Source organism: Citrus clementina, unplaced genomic scaffold (genome assembly GCF_000493195.1).
Source record: "Citrus clementina cultivar Clemenules unplaced genomic scaffold, Citrus_clementina_v1.0 scaffold_3, whole genome shotgun sequence".
Classification (NCBI taxonomy): domain Eukaryota; kingdom Viridiplantae; phylum Streptophyta; class Magnoliopsida; order Sapindales; family Rutaceae; genus Citrus; species Citrus x clementina.
In genome coordinates this window covers 48,053,879-48,072,891 of record NW_006262339.1, presented here as the reverse complement: position 1 = coordinate 48,072,891, position 19,013 = coordinate 48,053,879, and the positions used below count along the sequence as shown (strand labels likewise).

The window sequence follows — 19,013 nt, the reverse complement described above, 5'->3', positions numbered from 1 at the left end:
CAAATGATCAAACTCCAAATGTTTCGCCCAGCAAAATGATGATTTTACGAGGGGCAAATGGGAAGTAGTGGCTACGCATGCGCCTCCAAAGTTTGGTGGCCGCCAAAACGCCGGCGAAGCAAACTGGGATGCAGCAATACATTCTTATGATAGATTGGCCAACGATGACCAATGCTCCTGTAATTGTGCACCGTGCCAGCTGCTGTTTGACGATTGAATGACAGTTTCACGTACTCTTCAAGAGACTTGTGCTCCTCTATCACCCATCCAATGCCGATGAAATGAACCCCGTTGGGTAGATCATTAAATTTCCAATCCGATGATATACTTGCGTGATCACTGGCAAGAGCACTGATTACGACAACAGAACAATGACTTTCTACTTTTATCTGTTAAACAAAATCTTAACAATTTTAATTGGTATTTAATGCTAATGATTTATGGAACATACAAATAGAAAGTTGAAAAAAATAAAATAAAACTATTCCTTTATTGAATAATTGGCTTTAAAATGAATTCTAATTATTTTTAGTGTAACAAAATAATAACATTAGTCCATTTTAATAATTTCTATGTAAATGTTTACTTTTATGCTGATTTTACTAAACCCGACCCCATTCCCGTTTAGATTATATGGGTTTGCATTAAATTTTTACTTATGCAATGTGTATGGAAACCGAACGTGAGATTATAATATATATATATATATATATATTACACATGGTTCTAATACATTATTCTGAGTTGTCTGGCAAACACACCCTTTAACTCACTTGCGCGAAAAGCTCTCCTGAGTCCTGATTTGTTTAAATTTCGAGGGAAATAACGATGCAATCTAACTACAAGTCAAAAGTGAGCTTCAGTGACCTAAAAAAACAAAAGAAGTGAAATCGCCTCCAATCTGGTTTTTAAGTCTAGTGTTATTTATTTGGAGGACCAATCAGTGGTACATGTGATCTGCCAAACGCGGCCTTGGAAGGGCCAATAATGGCTGGGCTTTTGGCATGGTCATCCCATAAACCTCACTTGTATCAATATCTTCAGGCCTCAAACCCTCCGGGGGTGTCCAATCAAAACAGTGAAAAAGCCGAGCCAAAGCCATTAGCACCAAAGTAATCCCAAGCGGCGCGCCCGGACACTTTCTCTTACCAGCACTAAATGGCAGTATCTTGAAATCGGCTCCATGGCTTATCTCGACTCGGCTCCCGTCAGCCAACCAGTGCCTCTCGGGCCGAAACTGTTCAATGTCGTTCCATATCCTGGTGTTTCGACCCAGCCCGTGTGTATTGATGAAGACACGTGTCTTAGCTGGAATGTGATAGCCGTTAATTGTTGTGGCGCGTAAAGATTCGTGGAGGATGAGAAAGGGACCGGCAGGGTGCATGCGGAATGTTTCACGTACTACACATCGTAGGTAATTAAGGTGGGGCAAGTCTTGTTCATTGACCATTCGATTTGGACCTACAACAGAATCAAGCTCTTCCTGAATCTTGCGAAGAATACGTGGGTGCTTGATCACTTCTGCCATTGCCCACTCATTCGTCACAGCTGAAGTGTCAGTTGCGGCCGCTATCATATCCTAAAAACGCCACACAATTACACATATAATTCAAAATATATATATCTGCCAACATACACTATGGGTGTTAAAATTTATTAGTAGGAGATATTTTATCGGTCTCACAATTCTACTATTAAATTCTCGACATGGATCTTATTGCACACTATAAGTAATAGTGCGCATAAAATCATGACTATATATATATAAGCCACTCAATTATATACATTATTAGAAGTTGTAAGAAATAAATGACCTGAATTAGAGCTTTAATTTCGACATCATCCATGTGCTCTTTTCCATTTTCACCGGGCAAAGACAACAAAACGTCCACAAAATCCATCGCTTCACCATCTTCTTCATTAACTGAATTTCTCTTGTCCTTTCTCGCCTTTCTATGTTCTTCAATAATCTTGGTGTGAAAATCATCCACTCTCTTTTCAACTTCCCGCATTTTCTTTTCACATCCATGAGGATCAACCCACCTCCAAATTGGCAAATAATCACCCAAATAAATCACTCCCAAAAGCCTAAACAACTCGTGAGTTATGTGCATGAACTCCATGGCTTCTTCTGGGCCGGCAGATCCGCCTCCAAAATATTGCTTCCCTAGTAGCATTCTGGTCACATTATTCATAGAAAATGCACCCAACACGTCCCTCAAATTCACGGGCTTCCCACTCTGGGCCCGGCCCCAAACATCTTGAACAAGATGTTTGGCTTCATCGGCCCGGTGTGTCACAAACGACTCCAGTCTCTTGGTTGTTAAGAGGTTCTCCATGCAAATTCTTCGCATCCTCTTCCAATGCGGGCCTAACGGGGCCAAGGCCACATCTCCGCAGCCGTAGGCGAGATGGACGGCCGCAAGTGTCCGTGGCCGGGAAGCAAACACTTCATCTTGCCGGAGAAGTATTTCACGTATGATGTCGGGGTCGTTAGTGGTGATGGCATCGACGCTACCTAGACGAAGGTAGACCAATGGACCATATTTGTCACACAATGAAGCTAAATCTCTGTGTGGCAGTTGGCTCAACTGGAGAAGGTTGCCAACGATGGGCAATTTTGGTGGGCCTGGAGGAAGCCTTTTCGTCTGGTGAAAGAACTTCTGGTTTTGGAAACGGCGTATAATGTCGGCGATGATAGATGAAAATAGAAGAATTAATGCAAATGTAGCGAAGTCCATGACTACTACCGATTTATTGAGCTAATAAAAACTAGATATTTTTGTCTAGTTCATTCATCTATTGGCAAAATGTGTTTCAGTCAGAAGCCTAACATGATGTCACAATTTTCATCTCAAATATTTGCTCCTGTGTGTGTGTGTGTTTGTGTGAGTGTCTGTATATATATAGATTATTAACATCCACAATCTTTAAATGCAGTGTTTTATCCATAGATAATGGTTGATTAAAGAAAAGAAGAAAAGTAAAAAATCGATTCAAATTTTATTGGTTGGTAGAACATGCAATGAGTGGTGATACTTAATGGTCTCCAACTTCAAAGAAATGGCGTTTGCATGTTTATGCCCACCCCTAGTTCAAAGTACATGATACCCCCGCGACCCCGCCCGCTTGAAATGCAATCCTAACCCGGCCAAGAAAGAAGTTGATAAAAACATTTTAAAGCCTAACCAACAATCGGTTCCATGGTCTAGTGGTTAGGACATTGGACTCTGAATCCAGTAACCCGAGTTCAAATCTCGGTGGAACCTTATTATTTTGCTTTTAGATGTTAATTACTCTCAAAAGTCAAGACATTAATTGCATGGGGGTGATAAACCAGCCTAGCAAGTAAAATTGGGGGGGATTCAAACCCCAGGCCTAGCTTTAATATTTTGCTTTTAGCTGCTAATTGCTTTCAAAACATTAATTACAACTAGGAATTCTATTACTTTAGCTATTCGTTTCGCTTGCTGGAAGATGGAAACAGTAAATGAAGGAAGAATCCGACAAACAGTGATGGAAGTACTGAAAAATTCCGACATGGAGGAGATGACTGAGTTCAAAGTCCGTGTTGAGGCCTCTGAGCGACTGGGAATAGACCTCTCTGACGCCAATCACAAGAGGTTTATCAGAGGAGTTGTTGAGTCGTTTTTGCTCTCCACCACCGAAAGCACAGACAATCGTATAGAACCGGATTTGGAAGTTGAAGAGCAACGAGCCCAGATCGGGAAACGCATTAACGATGACGGCGATTCGATTATTTGCAAGGTAAACAAAACATATATAAAATTAAAATATTTGACATATTTTATAATTTTTTTGGGTTCTTTTTCCCCCTTTATATATATTAGAGATATGCTGTTCTTTTAAATTTTCTTTAGCTCTCAAACAAGAGGACCGTTGCAATTCAAGAATTCAAAGGGAGAGCTTTTGTATCAATTAGGGAATATTTTCGAAGAGACGGAAAGCTGGTTCCTACAGCTAAAGGTGAACTATACATTTCCTGTTATATTTAATTGCAACAACTCTGCGACATTGAGAAATAATTTATTGATGCATTTATATTTAAAGTGTGCGCTTATGAGTTTGTCATGTAGGTGCCTTAACAATCTCCGTACCACTAGTACTCAGTATTCCAAGAATTACCCGTCACCTGTTATGAATGAGAAATTTTGTTAGCTTGTATTTAACCTTGCACTCACAGGCTTGGAACCCTTGCTACAATGATACTTTTCAAGTTTTGAGGCCTTCCGTATGCTGTCTATACAGTACATTTCTTCGACAATTTACGTTCTTTTATAATATTAATTTTGTCATAAACTTTGAAGTTATTGGGGCCTATCATCAACTATCCTTTTTTTTTTTTAATCACACTAACGTTTTACTTCTAAAAGCATTTTTCCTCCCTCTACATTAGGAATTGCGTTGACTAGTGAACAATGGAGAGCCTTCAGTAAAAGTCTCCCTGCAATAGATGAAGCTGTTGTGAAGATGCAATCTAAGTTAAGGTGAGAGATACTGCATTGATGTTTGAAGTCATTTTTTGATATCAAGTATGCGGGTTTTCTTGGCTTTAAAATGGAAATAAACATTCAAGTGGACACAATGATGTTCTAGTATGTACTTGAGCATGTCCTCATTTTAAAGGCTTTTTTTTTATAATCACTTTCTGCCTATAAAGCAGGTAACAAAATGATTCTGACTTCAACCATGTAATCGATATACTGTAGATCTGAATCCAGTGGTGAACAAAACAAAGATGTGGCAAATTCAGTGACTTCACCTCTTGAACTTTTTCCCACTGAGCTCCACCGTTTCAATGGGAAGAATTACCGGGTCTGGGCGCAACAGATAGAACTTCTTTTAAAGCAATTAAAGGTTGCATATGTCCTCACTGACCCATGCCCTATTGTTACTCTATGCCCTCAAGCTAGCTCTGAAGAAGTAACAAGAGTCAAGGCTGCTGAAAGAAAGTGGTTGAATGACAACAACATATGTCGCCACCACATTTTAAACTTTCTATCTGATCACCTTTATTATCAGTACTCAAAAAGAACCAGTAGTGCCAAAGAACTATGGGAAGAGCTGAAATTAGTTTACCTTGATGAGGAATTTGGAACAAAGAGATCTCAAGTTAAGAAGTACATTGAATTTCAGATGTTTGATGAGAAATCAGTCTTTGAGCAAGCTCTAGAACTGAATAAGATTGCTGATTCCATTGTTGCTGCTGGCATGATGATTTATGAGAATTTTCATGTTAGCGTCATCCTTTCCAAGCTTCCCCTGTCTTGGAAGGACTTCTGCATTAAGTTGATGCGAATGGAATACCTTACTTTCACAATGTTGATGGATCATATAAAGGCAGAGGAAGAATCTCGTAGCCATAACAAGCAAGAAGAGCCTTCCAAGTTTGTAGAGTTATCTCCAGCTGTAAATTTTGGTCCAAGGATGAGAGAGATGAGCAAGAAGAGGCGAGAATCAGAGATGGATAGCAAGACTGTAGTCTGCTACAATTGTCGGAAGAAGGGGCATGTGGCCAAACATTGTCACAATAAGAGGCTACACCAGGAAATTAACGACAACTGCCCCTGCTGATACAAAGGTTAACAAGTTTGATAAGAGTAGGAGAATAGCTGATTTCCACTAACAGGTTAAAACCAACTCAGTGTAGCTGTTTGATTTCATTTAGAGTTGGGAGTACAAAGCTTTGCAGGATAATTTTCCACAGGAAGATTGCTGGACTGCTGAGCCCTAGTTTTCAGTAAGTGTTCATCTTATGTAAATCCTGCAATGCTGCTTGTAAAATTTTCACCCAAGAACATGAATAGACTGTATAGCAGATTCCACTGCAATGGCCAAACCTATTTGTCTTGACAAGCTATCAGCCTTGGATGGTCTTTGTCAATTGTATTCGGCTTGGGTTTGCATACTTTTGTTCTTTATCCAAGCTTTGATCATTCTTGCTAAGGATCTTGGTTTCTTGACTTTGTTCCCTGGCTGGCCTAACGTAGTCTTTTTTGTAAATTTTCATGATTTTTTTTTTTTTTTTTTGCCTGTTGATACCCTCGCTCGTCCTCAACTAGTCTGGCTAGAATTGAGTTCAATGAATATTTGATTAAGATGCAATGATGTAACCTTAATGATCATTTGTATCCGATTAATGGAATTAAGCCAAAGTCCGATCATTACCACCGACACTTTATTGTTGTTGTTGTTATTGTAAATATTCAAACCAGAGTTACAAAACAACATGATTAGTTATAATTAAAGAAAGAAAACAGTTCCATGAAGTCCACGCTCTGTTTCTGCCTTCTGTATGTCAAGTGCCGAACGGTCCCAAGATGTGTTCGGCAATCTGTGAGTTTTTTCTGGACATTCATTTTTCGTTTGTTTCTTAATTCAGTTATTAAAATAATATTTAATAGTCAAATTCTCCGTGGCTTGTGTACAGGTAAATCAAGTTATCATTTACAGAAAGAGCTCTCTCGCTTTTTCTCTTCAGTGGGAGATTAATGGAGAGGTCAATTCAAAGCTGAAACTGAAGTTGGAGTAAAAATTGAAAAATCCAGAAACAGTTGCAGCCTAAACATTTAATATTACCTATCATGGTGAGGAACCTGGTGTTGGAATTATTCCTACACAAACAAACTGATTTTCACATTAGAAATTAAATCTGTTTTGCCACAATGAAATGTGCTCCCCGAACGTTTCCTTTGTGAATCTTGTTCCTCATAAAAAAGAAGATAATCAAATTCTTCAATATTCTCGACATTAACAATATTTAGTATAAACTAAAATACTGGTAGCTCGCTCTAACTTGAGCTGCCAAAATGGATCATTGGGTCATGTTCATGTCGCGCTAGCTTTGTATCGTGTCAAATTTATATCAATCCAAACGATTTAGTAATCGTGTCCAAATATTGGGATCTAACCTAATACGGAAAATAAGTGAATTATCTAATAACCCGCTTAATATTTATACACATCTATCAAAATTTACATATTTATATTATTGAAGTTCTAAATCTAAATAAAAATTTAAAAATGGAACACTGCGTATATATTCATCCTCAAAAAAAATAAAAACAAAAAGAGAGAATTATGTACAATTTTTTTAATTTTAATAAAAAAAATCTCTAAATTAATTTAGAATAGAAAATATAAACATGTTATTGATAATAATCGGATAAATGGAATAAGAACTTTAACCTTAACCTAACATGAAAAAACTTGTTGATTCAGACCCGATCCATTTAATAATTATATTTTATTCGTATTGCGTTCATGTTAGGCAATCGGGCCATGTTAAATTTTCTTATCTCTAACAATGATCAATGCTATAAATAAATTATATATTTTCAAGTGTGAATCATGAAATTTGAAATTCATAATATAATCATGAAATTTGAAATTCATAATATCTTATTTGTCAAGATGACACCAAACTGGTACAGGCGTTCACACAACTAAATTAAAGGTTTGACGTGGATAGAGATAGAATTGTATTTATACTAAAAGTCGTAGGCGCCAAATTAAACAATCACATGGCACGCTCTTGCGCCTCTTTGTGCTCGTTCTCACTTCTCACATTGGTAATCCTCATGAAACTCAATGTGGGTCTCAGGGAAAGAGAGAAATTTCAACAAGATAAATGAAGAGAAAATAAAAATAAGGGGGACCCAGATGTGATTTAATGGGTCGGTGGACATTAGATGAAAGTATATGGAATTTTGTGAGCCATGTTTTGGCCGCATGTTTTCATCAGCCTTTGTCCATTTTCCATGCTGTGACTGTGGGTTATAAACAAGTAGTTTGTGGTTATAATTGAATAACTGAGGATAAAGATTCATCCTAAAACTGTGGTATGGGAAGGAAAGAAATAATCATGCAATGACTTTTGAGTGGCATGGCAGCGGGCACGGGCTTCTTGGGTTTTGGTTTGGTTACCAATCAACATGGCGTTCCCATTTAGGTGTAGTTCTTCAAAGTTTTGACTTGAGAGCTTTTCTGGAAGACTGCACATGTACCACATGACATTTTGTCAATGCTAGTTCATTGGTTAAATATCTTCACGGGCGCAACGCGGAGATCAATGGACCACACCATAATTTTTGTGTTCGTTAGTGTTTTCAATTTTGTTTATGCAAATCAATAATCATTGATTGCTATACAAGCTATTCCGGACACATTTGGTTTTCCCCTCTGATTTTCTCATTCGTTTACCTTTTACTTTCAATCTTTTTTTCTGCCGAGATTGGAGTGGAGATACCTCAAATCCTCTTTATAGAAAGGAGAAATTTAAAGGGATGGCTTAGATTTTAACAACAAAATGGTTCCCTTCGCATTTCCATGTGCATCTAAATTCTCAAGGCGTTTTCCGTTGGTTACTGAGACAGAAAAAGCTAAAGAACTTGATTTGAGAATCTTACTCTATTATTGCTTGCTTGCTTGCTTGTTTGTTTGTTTGTTTGTTTGCCAGAAACTTTTATACATTTTTATCCAACGGGGGTTTTCGATCTCTTGAGAATCAAATAAAGATCCAGCAATTCCTCACAACCAAATAGAATATTCGACCCCGAAGCACAATCAATGACCCATTTTCATGCATGAATTAGCTCCATTATTGAGGTCAAATGATCAAATGAAGCACCTCCATCCCTTTCCATTAGGAAAGATTTGTGTTACCAACATTTCAGAAGAGAAATCATTGGTAAGTGTGCCAAACAGTCCCAAGTTTATGTCTAATGACGTCTTACACAAACCAAAAAAAAAAAAAATCATGGGACGCGCATCATTGGAAAGTACAGTTCAAGAGATGCGCTATATCTAAAACTTTCTCACCATTTTTTGCCTCCCTCCAATTGCTTTCTCCTGTTGATTCCAACTGTTGATACATTTCTGGAAACTTAACAAATAAATCATGAAGCTGATGATCCGAAATTTGGAACAAGCCAGCAACCAATTACCCATTTAGTGGGTGAGTCAATCAATAGGGAATAGATAGAAAAGATTTTTAAGGCAAACGCAATAACTGTATATTTCCAAAGGTATCAATTATTTTATCATCTTCAATCTGACAATTACTGAAGCAAACTAGTGAAAAATCCTAAAGCACTTTATCCTTAGATGAAAAACAGAACTCAAATTACATCAAATTCATCAATGAATTACCGATAATGCACATTAATTGGCAAAGAACAAAATACAGGAGCAATATGCATTAAAAAAAAAACAATAATAGTAATATCAGTTTCTTAATAACCAACGATGATAGAGTTGGTTAAACTTACAAATTTAATTCATCTTGCAAAAAACTTCCTTATGACAAAATATGTATAATATAAACATTCACAGAAAAATTGCTGCCCTAAATGTCAATAAGTAGTTATTTTCTAATTCTAACTGGACCTGCTGTTTCCACTCAGAATCCTTTGCCGTATAACAAAACCGAAGAAGAAACTTTTGAATTGTTCTTCTCTACATTTTATGCTATCACTAAGTTAAATGCCATTCTTACTGCTACTGCCGCTACCCAACTGATGATAATGGCTGTATTGAGCTTGATTCGCAGGAAAATGCTGCAATCAACTTCTCTTTTGTCAACTGCTCCGATCCCTGAGATTTGATTACAAATGTGTGAAATACCATATCATTTCCAGTAGAAAGTTTTGACTCCACAACTGTGATTTGTGCGTCTTTAAAAGCTTGGATGACTCTTGATGCAGGATGTGAATCAAGAGGACAGCTCACTCTTACAACCACCTCATCATGGGCAGCTTGAATATCAACATCAGGGGCTCGGTTCTGACTTTCCACATTAGGATTCGACTCAAAGGCAGACAAGTCTCTGGAGTTGCCACTTAGGTTCTCCCTCTCTGCTTCCATGACCTTTAGCTTTGCTTGAAGCTCATTGATGTAAGCAATGGCATCTCCCAGCAACGATGCTTTATCCATCTTGGATATGTTAGGTACCACAGCTCGTAATGCATAGAACCGTTGGTTTAGCTTCTCACGCCGTTGCCTCTCCGCCTCCACGTGGTTGAGAGGCTCTTCTCTTCCATTTGCGGGCTTTCTACCTCTTTTCCGAGGCCTTCTCTCCTCAACTGTGCCTGTACGCTCATCCCTGCAAGAAGCTTCCACGTCAGAATGCTCAGAATCAGCATTCAGTGGTCTGGCGATCACATTAGGCCTCGAAGTAGCCCCAGAGAAATCAATCTGCATTTGCATTGGCTTTTGTGACTGATAGTGGTTAATCCGAAAATCTTCCCTAACCCCATTAACCAGCTCTTGCAAATTGTTAGTTTGCGAACCAAAGATTTCAGTTGCGATCCCTTGTTTCACTCCTTGAACATTTCCCCAACTAAAACCATGAACACCATTTCGAATACCCGGAAATGCAGTCCTATTTCCATTTGTGTAAGCTTCCCATGAAGGCCTTTCTTCCATCTTTCTAACAGCAAGTTTCTCCCTACTAAAATGGGTATGAACATGGCCCGAGTTGTTCAATTCCTGACCAAAAATCTTTGGAACTCCTTCAACTCTGTCCAAAATGCCCAAATTAGGAAACAGACCATTCTCATCTTTCTTCTCACTTGTAACTGGTAATGCAACAGCCATTGGCTTAACCCTGGCTAAAGAAGAGTTTGAAGAAAAGGTAGCCCTAATTGAGTGCACCAATTCCAAGCTTTCTGGTACTGATCTGACAGAGCCCAATTCAACAACCCCAGCATCAGTCGAGATCAAAACGATGGTCTGAATTCTGGCAGACTTTGCAAGAAAAGACCTCACGCAGTAATCAGAACTCAACTTCAAGGCATCCAATAACCACACATGCTTCCCAGAGGCAAAACACTTGCCTGGGCCACCTTCTCCACGAGGAAAGGAGAAATACATAGATGCCAAAAAGAACATCTCAGTATCAGTAACCCTATCCAATCCCAAAGCATAATTATCCTCATCTGATCCACCAAATAAAGTATGCAGTTTCTGCAAAACCCTTTTTCTCATCCTCTGTTGAGTTTCATCTTCAAGCCTGATATTAGGAATTCTCGTAGCTTCTGATTCTTCACCTTCTTTAGGCTCTCTACAAGACCCATCTCCCCATCCTAAAACCCAATCACCTGACTTAGACCGCGAAATTTGCCAAAAGATAGCATAATTCCAGCTAAAATTTGACGCGTTAGGCCTGTCCACGAGATCAGAAAGCTTATTTTGTAAATCTTCATCACTGCCAACAGCCATTAAAAGGTTCTCATTCGAAATTGAGCTCGTCAGTAAGTAATCAAAAGCTCTTGTTCCCAAAACAGCTGCTCCCATAGCCTTATCCTCATCATTCCACAAATTACCTCCCATATTAAACTCTATTTTCATATCTAAACCTTAAAAAAAAAAGGCCCCAAAACAATTTAATGCTAAACAATTTTCAAAAACCCAGATCAAATCTACTCTAAAACCCAACAAACCAATACCTATACACTGAAATTTGACACATTCAAATAAATAAGAAAACCCCACATGGCTATTGTTACATGAGAGGATATCCCTATGATTTCAGATCTCACAAGCTATATATAAGAGCTAAGTAATAAATAAAACCCAAATAAGGAAATACACTAAAATCAATCGAAAGAGTAAAAGCTTATACACACCGGTCAAGGGAAGCAATTTGGGATAGTGATAGACAGCAAAAGGCAGAGCTGAGCGGTGAGACTTGAGGAAGTTGTAAATTTTCCCGGAAAAAAATTAACAGTTCAATTTCGGAAACAAGTTTTCCCGGAGAACAAACACACAATCGGTTAAAGAATTTTTTTCCCAAATGAAGAAAAAGAAAAAGGTAACAGAAAGAGAGAGAAATAGAGGGGCGTGCCAGAGAGAAATGCAGGTGATTTCGTTTTGTTTTGTTTTGTTTTCGCTCGCTCTCTCTACATCACTGCATAATTGGACCGTGGTTAAGTAAGTAGACTAAAGAGTTAAAAAAGTAACCATGGTTAAGACATTTGAGTTAACTCAAACTCAATGGTTGGAGGTTGAGGTACCAGTCGGCAACGTTTTTGTTTTGGTTGATTTTCAAATGTTTTAATGACTTAAAAAAGAGGCTTTTTTCACACGCTTGAGAGTCCACTGTTCGTTACACTTGCCCATCATCTTTGATCGCTTATCATATTCATGGGACTTTTAAAAGCAACTGTTTTTTCCCATAAGAAATTTGATGATTTTAATGAAAAGTAAGACCATCATCAATTTGCGTGATTCTCATGTCTCACAGTGGCACGCATTAAGTTCGAATGCACGTAGTCCTTGTGACTCCACTTATTTTTATTTTATTTAATACGTTACATGTCTTTAATAGTTAATTAAAAGTGATTATAGATCTTTGATTATAACCAAAAATTAAAAATAACCCAAGAGTGTTAAATAGGCTGCACACTGCACACTGTGTTGGGGTATATGGTAAGGTGTTGTGCAGATGGCTATTTGAAATAGTAATAAATGTTATGTCCCGAAACTATTGGTGTCTATTACATGTCTTTAATAGTTAATTAAAAGTGATTATAGATCTTTGATTATAACCAAAAATTAAAAATAACCCAAGAGTGTTAAATAGGCTGCACACTGCACACTGTGTTGGGGTATATGGTAAGGTGTTGTGCAGATGGCTATTTGAAATAGTAATAAATGTTATGTCCCGAAACTAAACACAACTCCAATTTTTGCTTAAATCTAATATGCTCCTCCTGACATGTTTGATTTTTTATTTAGATTTTTTTAAAAAAATTAAAGTGCTGTAATTTTTAAGGTACAATTATTATAAAAAATATATAATTATAAAATATAAATTAATAATATGTAGTAAATATAAATTTTAAATAATAATTTTAATAAAATTATTAAAGATATAATAGATTTTTCACTATAAAAATTCATATCAATATAATTCTAGTGCTGTAACTTTTAAAATACAACTGACCAACCTCAATTCTAAACCCACTCTTAGAATCCTTTTTTCTTGGAAAGAATTACATTAAAAAAAATTTATGAGAGATGAAATACATGTTTGATGGAAATGTTTGATAGGGCATTGGATCCGTTTTTAATTTCAAATTATTTCTTAACATACAAGCCACCCAATAGCCTATTACATATTCCATCGTACCATGTATCGTGTGTTTTAGATTGTAAATTTAGTTGGTAAATTTGTGAGGTATGCGAAAAAAAAAAGGAAAAAGGGTAAAACGAGGGTTCAGTAGAGCAAGAATGGGTCCTACCCATAAGCCAAGCACGTTGGATTAATTAAAGGAAACACGATTACGCATTATTAACCATTCGATTTTGTTCCATCCGTTGATCATCATCATTTTTTTTTTTTTGAAATTTTTTATCATGAGATGTTGAAAGTTAAAAAAAAAAACAAAAAGAATTCCTACGACATTACAATTACTTTTGATAAGCTTGAGGTTAGAAAGCTAATCAAATATTATAATCCGAATAGTTATTATTATTATTACTTATTTTTGAGGAGCCATAATGCAATATAATAGAACAACGTGGTCCCCAGATTGAGTAGAATCTAAGGCAAACAAAAATCGAAAGTGATAACAAAAATTATATATTTATAAAATATAAAATGATAATTTAAAAAAAAAAAGTAAAATAAAATAATTTAACATCTTCCTCCCTCTGATTAATGATGTGGGTCCGAGCATTGACAAAACTAACCATGAGATTAACGGTTTAGATTGTAAAACAAATTATCAACGTGATGCAACGTGAAACATCCATAAATTAAATCTTTGAAAGTCCCAAACAGTAAATGGCGCGTGTAAGGCACCCTCCAATGGTCCCTGAAGTAGAACTTTTATTTAACATCAAAAACGCCTTACATGTGGTAATGCTGGCGTGAATACGACCGTCCAATGAGAATCATTACGCGATCCAGCTCTTGGACACGCGTTTTGGGCGGCTGTTTCACACCTCTGCAAATGATACACGTTTATTACAGTAATCGAGGCCACGTGTCCACCACAGTAAACTTTTAACACGTTTTCGCCATCCAAATCCAATCCATCCTCGATCAAATCGAACGACCGATAAACTTACTAAAATAAAATACAGTCATAAAAAAAAGTAAACACCACAATAAGACAACTGTTACATCTCGTGAAGAGCACGTGATAGTAACGTGAACCGAGGGTGAGTTATGAGAATTGAGAAGGACGTGATGAGCATTCAATAGTGAGCTTCGTAAAATTTGGGAGTAACGTGTTTGGTGTGTGCCCTGTATTTGATATTTCCACGTTAATTTTGCCTCAATGTATTACGTGGAAGCTGATGATTTGTTCTCCCACATTTTGTCCTTTTCCTCTTGAAATGCATAACATTTATGATGCGAGTAATTGAAATAAATTGTTTATTTCGGAGTATAAATCAAAATTAGAATAAGCAGTATTACTAGTGATGTAATTATGTTATTTTGGGATTCAAGCTACTAAATATTATCATTATTTATTATAATTATTATAATTATTATTATTATTCAAAATAATTATTGTTAATAACAATAATAATAAGATTATTATTATTGTTATTGTTGTTGGCGGCGGTGGTGTTGTTGTTGTTGTTGTTATTATTAACAACAAATTATTAAATTTAGATAGTATAAAATAGAAAATTTAAGGAATGAAAGTTTAATTCCCTATTCGTATGAAAATTACGTTAATCTTTCTTAATCCTAAAAACTTGTAGATTGTATATATTTCACTCACATTTTGGCACCTACGTTTTGACAAATAAACGCTATTCATTATTATGACGTCGGATTTTCGATTTCCTAATGTGAAATTAAAAGCACCATTATATCTCAGCATACACGAGTTCTGTGCTGCACCTGCAAACTGAAATTTTTGACAGCACAAGTGAAATGGTGTACATAAATTAGCGTAACATGCTGTCACTCACATGCTAGAAACCGTCCGTAGAACGTACCAGAGAGGCTTTCTGCGTGCTATTTGTGACATCAAAGTTCAATATATGAAAATAATCTGGACGGTTCACTGAGGAAGCACTGAGAGCAGATTATAAATTAAATAAGACCGGTTTTTATTTAAATAAAATGTGGAAAATTCAAGAATCTGATTTTTACCAGACCGTAGAAAAAAAAAAACACTCCTTTAATTAGTCGGGGGGAGTACACATTACAACACTTTTCGTTATGAGTTTCAAGCCTTTGTATTCATGACGGCATCAAAATTTATTTTTCTTTTGAAAACGAAAATATTGACAAAACTTAAGGGCAAGATTTGATCAGTGTGAGCAAAGAATAGATTATAGAGAGAAGTCCACAAATTCACGTGCTATTGTCTGGTCTCTGAGGCTTTACACGCGGGCGGCGTGATTCTGGTTGCGATTTGAGAATTGAAAACATGTTCCGTGTGGTGTCCGATAGTCCAACACGGTTTGCCACCGTCAACAAGATTCGAAGCGATTTTAATTCAAAGCAACCAGACACAGTCAAGTCGGTTCCCACAATGTCAAGTGATAAAATCTGTGACGTAATCAAGGAATCATTAAACAAATTGTGCTCCAATAATTAAATAAAATGATTTTAAATACTAATTCTGTTCGGTTTACTTGTCTCTACTCTCAACCCGCCGTTTGGTCTCTAAACTTCATGCATTAAAAAGAAGAGGGTGGTGTACGGACACCCCAGTGTTACAATTTATATTAGTTTTTTTTAATAAAAAAAAATTATGTACACACATTATTTAAACTTTGTACACTTTTTAAGAGCACTAAAAAAACATTATTTGAATTATTTCAGATTCCTATTGTTTGTGTTGTAGCATTCTTAAAGAAACGGGCTGTGGCATTCTTAAAGAAATGGGTTGGTTGGGAAGGCGTTCGCTATCCGTAAAATAACTTAATAATCGTTGATTATTAGTCAAAAAAATAACAATTGTTAGGGATTTTCTCTTATTTATTTATTTATTTTTCTAAGTTTTTTCTTCCATCCACAAACAACAACCTTTGCATCTGGTTGATCCATCTCTATCTACTATGCTATGTTTAGCATGTGTTTTTTTTTTTCTTTTTCCTTTAGTTCACATGTGTGCAAGAGTCAAGAGATGTCGTTTCGTTTTCAAAACATTTGTCGATTGTTCCAAAGACATAACTTTCGTCTCTCGGGATTTTATCTTATTTTCAGTGAGATTGTAGAAAATTAAAGTGTAAAAAAAAAAATTAATAATTATAAGCTTTAGCTGTAATAAGGGAGTTGTGATTAAAGTATTACGCCCGGCTCTATCTTTTGAGCCATTCAAAAGCCAGCAAATTCAAGAGACATACGACACATGTTACATTTTTAAGTCAACTCGATCTTATTGTCTATACCCTTTTAACTAATCTCTTGGTATTTCTCTTGTGGTATTAAAACATGATACACGTCAATCATAGAATAGAATTATGAGCTGCACTATAACAAAAAAAAAATGATATAATTGGTCCCAATAGCTCTCTAATTATAAATATACTCATTTGAATTCGTCTGCTGACGATTTTATCTGTGGCATGAAAGTGACTTTTAAACTTCACGAGGCTACTAGTGTGTATAAATAAGAATTTAGTATTAATAGAAATGCTCAATCATTAACTACAATAATTTATCTTTTCTTTGAGACTGGTGTTGCGTTGCTGCCCCTTAATTTATCTTAAGAAACCCCTTTTTTTTTAAATATAACTATTAAGGTTCCATAAACAAACTTCTAAATGAACCCCATTAATGATAGGTTTCCCGTAAAGAGAAAGTCGTGTATTAGTTCCAATAAATCTCAACCCTCTCCTCTTCTTATTCATCTTCTTCGTCTTCTTTTTCCTTTCGTTTTTAAAGTTTTAATCCAGTCAGAGCCAAACCAACGTTAAAATAGAAATCTTGCAGATAAAGGAGTTTTTTAAGACCTTGAATGGGGTGTGAACAGATCCACACGTACTACTAATTTATGCCAGAAGCCGAACCACTCGTGCCAGAGGCCCATTAGGTTTTTGTGGATTGGATTTGGGCCTTGAGTTTTAACAGTGCAAGTCTGCGATTCTCTGTTGTGATCTTGTTTGAAGGATGAATGGATTAATTCGCCTAAAGAGAAGGTTCAATACAAATTTTTTAAATATTAAATAAATAAAAATTAATACTACACACCTTTTTGTTCGTGATATTTGAAGGAAGCATAAATGGATGATGCATTTATAGTTTGGCCGTTATTACCTTATATTATAAGATAACAAACATCGTAGACTTGGCAAGCATTCCTACTTCCTCGTCACTTTTATTACTGTTACCTAATATTTTTATAGCCGTTAGATTGAAATCTAACGCTTGTTATTTATTGATGTTTGTTACTTTATTATGTAAGTTATTATGTAAGGTAACAAAACTCTCGTAGTTTTGTTCTCGCAGCATTTAGCTTATTATGTAAGGTAACAAAACTCTCGTAGTTTTGTTCTCGCAGCATTTAGCTTAAAGAAACTTGACCGTTCCATACACGTGTGCGGTGTACTTCGTAATATATCGACACCATTCGTTTATGGCTAGTAGTTTAAGGATGAATTTTTTAGGCTTATTGCCATTTATCATCTGTGGTACTGCTTCAACTACTTTAATCACAAAAGATTATTATCATTGGATCAATTTCAAAACCCAACTTAATACGATTTGCACTAATGTTTATGCAGTCAAATTATTGATTTCATATTCAATAAAAGCAAATTACTGCAAATAATCACACCTATTATAACTTCTGAATTAGTTACATTTGAGATGTGAATACAAATGTGTGAAATACTGTGTCATTGATGCAAAAAAGTTTTTACTCCACACTCTGATTTTAAAATTTTGATGTTTCTTCAAATGCTAGGATAACTCTTTATGCAGCTCATACTTCTAATTAATAATTGGCAATTTCAGTATCGACACTAGCAGCTTGGTTTAGACTATTTTTGGGGTTTGCTTCATATTCCCAAAAAGTCACTTTTAACATAGATTAATAATTTGATTATATGTTTACTAAATTTAAATTCTTAAGAAATCATTATCAAATAATTTGATATACATGTTTTGGTAAATTATGCTTAATTATATGGTGTACATTAAAATTACCAAAAAGTACATATTATTATTGACAAATTTATTTTATTATTGAAAGTTTAAAGAATAAACTATTGTTCTAAACAAATTTAGAAAAATAAATTTATTTCATCTTAAACTTTTTATAGTTTATATATATCTTAGGCCTTAATACATATTATTATTTCTTTTGTAAATTAATTATATATTATTAAGAAGTTGGAATAATAAATTGAAAAGAGCAATAAACATTAACATTTATCAATCATGCACTTTTGTAGTTTCACAAATCATGCATGGACGCAAGCGCAATTTTCCAACCTCCTATATTTAATTAATGTTGTGTTTACTTTATGAAGTGTGGATTCCTCACATTCCGGTATTTACTTATAAATTTTAAGGAGAGAGTGGGAATCTCACTCCGTGGACCCCACATAATTTTGGAGTGGAGAGTTGGATTCTCACTCCCATGAGAGAGGTGGGAGTGAGAATTAGGGATGGCAAAATTCTCCATGGGTTTGGGGTCTTATGGGGCTCCACCCCAAATGGGGTGAATTTTAAATAATTTTTGGAGAATGAGGAGGGGGATATGGAAAAAATAATTTTCAAATTCTTAATGGGGTGAGGATTGATTTTGTACTCTCCACCACACCCCAACCTCAATCTCCATTATATATAAATATTTTTTTAATTTTTATTTAATAATTTTTATTTTATGAATTACAATGTTAGTTAATAGATTTTATTTTATTTTTACTTGACATAAATGAGCTATAACTAAAAGAAAACATTATAATATAATTTTTATTCAACCTAAAACATTGTTGTGTTTTCTTTTCTCTCTTAAAATACTGCTCTCCTATAAACATTTTTCAATTTTAATATTATTTCAAACATTTAG

The 19,013-nt window shown here is 35.6% G+C and overlaps 3 protein-coding genes and 1 non-coding gene across 4 annotated transcripts; 2 read left to right on the top strand and 2 right to left on the bottom strand.

Annotated features, from left to right (window-relative positions):
* Positions 1-715: 715 nt before the first annotated feature.
* On the bottom strand, positions 716-2,883 carry LOC18047546 (cytochrome P450 703A2). Its single transcript, XM_024188899.1, has 2 exons — positions 1,815-2,883; positions 716-1,579 (listed from the first exon to the last, which is right to left on the bottom strand). The coding sequence occupies exons 1-2, from the start codon at positions 2,739-2,741 to the stop codon at positions 941-943; spliced, it is 1,566 nt and encodes a 521-aa protein (XP_024044667.1). The 5' UTR covers positions 2,742-2,883; the 3' UTR covers positions 716-940.
* A 314-nt stretch (positions 2,884-3,197) lies between these two features.
* Positions 3,198-3,269, top strand: TRNAQ-CUG. Its single transcript has one exon. It is a non-coding gene; the product is annotated as a tRNA-Gln (tRNA).
* Positions 3,224-6,197, top strand: LOC18047544. The gene is made up of 4 exons (XM_006444765.2): positions 3,224-3,768; positions 3,882-3,987; positions 4,418-4,508; positions 4,731-6,197. The coding sequence occupies exons 1-4, from the start codon at positions 3,478-3,480 to the stop codon at positions 5,593-5,595; spliced, it is 1,353 nt and encodes a 450-aa protein (XP_006444828.1). The 5' UTR covers positions 3,224-3,477; the 3' UTR covers positions 5,596-6,197.
* A 3,079-nt stretch (positions 6,198-9,276) lies between these two features.
* LOC18047543 (transcription factor bHLH13) lies at positions 9,277-12,068 on the bottom strand. Its single transcript, XM_006444763.2, has one exon. It carries the CDS (start codon positions 11,368-11,370, stop codon positions 9,529-9,531), a length of 1,842 nt encoding a protein of 613 aa, XP_006444826.1. The 5' UTR covers positions 11,371-12,068; the 3' UTR covers positions 9,277-9,528.
* Between the last annotated feature and the right edge of the window lie 6,945 nt (positions 12,069-19,013).

Bases quoted from the DNA above. Each gene is read 5' to 3' on its own strand.
- LOC18047546 (XM_024188899.1), bottom strand. From the start codon at position 2,741: ATGGACTTCGCTACATTTGCATTAATTCTTCTATTTTCATCTATCATC. The intron at 1,580-1,814 runs GTCATTTATTTC...TGGCGTTTTTAG, and splicing joins AAATTAAAGCTCTAATTCAG to GATATGATAGCGGCCGCAAC.
- LOC18047544 (XM_006444765.2), top strand. From the start codon at position 3,478: ATGGAAACAGTAAATGAAGGAAGAATCCGACAAACAGTGATGGAAGTA. The intron at 3,988-4,417 runs GTGAACTATACA...CCTCTACATTAG, and splicing joins GCTGGTTCCTACAGCTAAAG to GAATTGCGTTGACTAGTGAA. The intron at 4,509-4,730 runs GTGAGAGATACT...GATATACTGTAG, and splicing joins AAGATGCAATCTAAGTTAAG to ATCTGAATCCAGTGGTGAAC.
- LOC18047543 (XM_006444763.2), bottom strand. From the start codon at position 11,370: ATGAAAATAGAGTTTAATATGGGAGGTAATTTGTGGAATGATGAGGAT.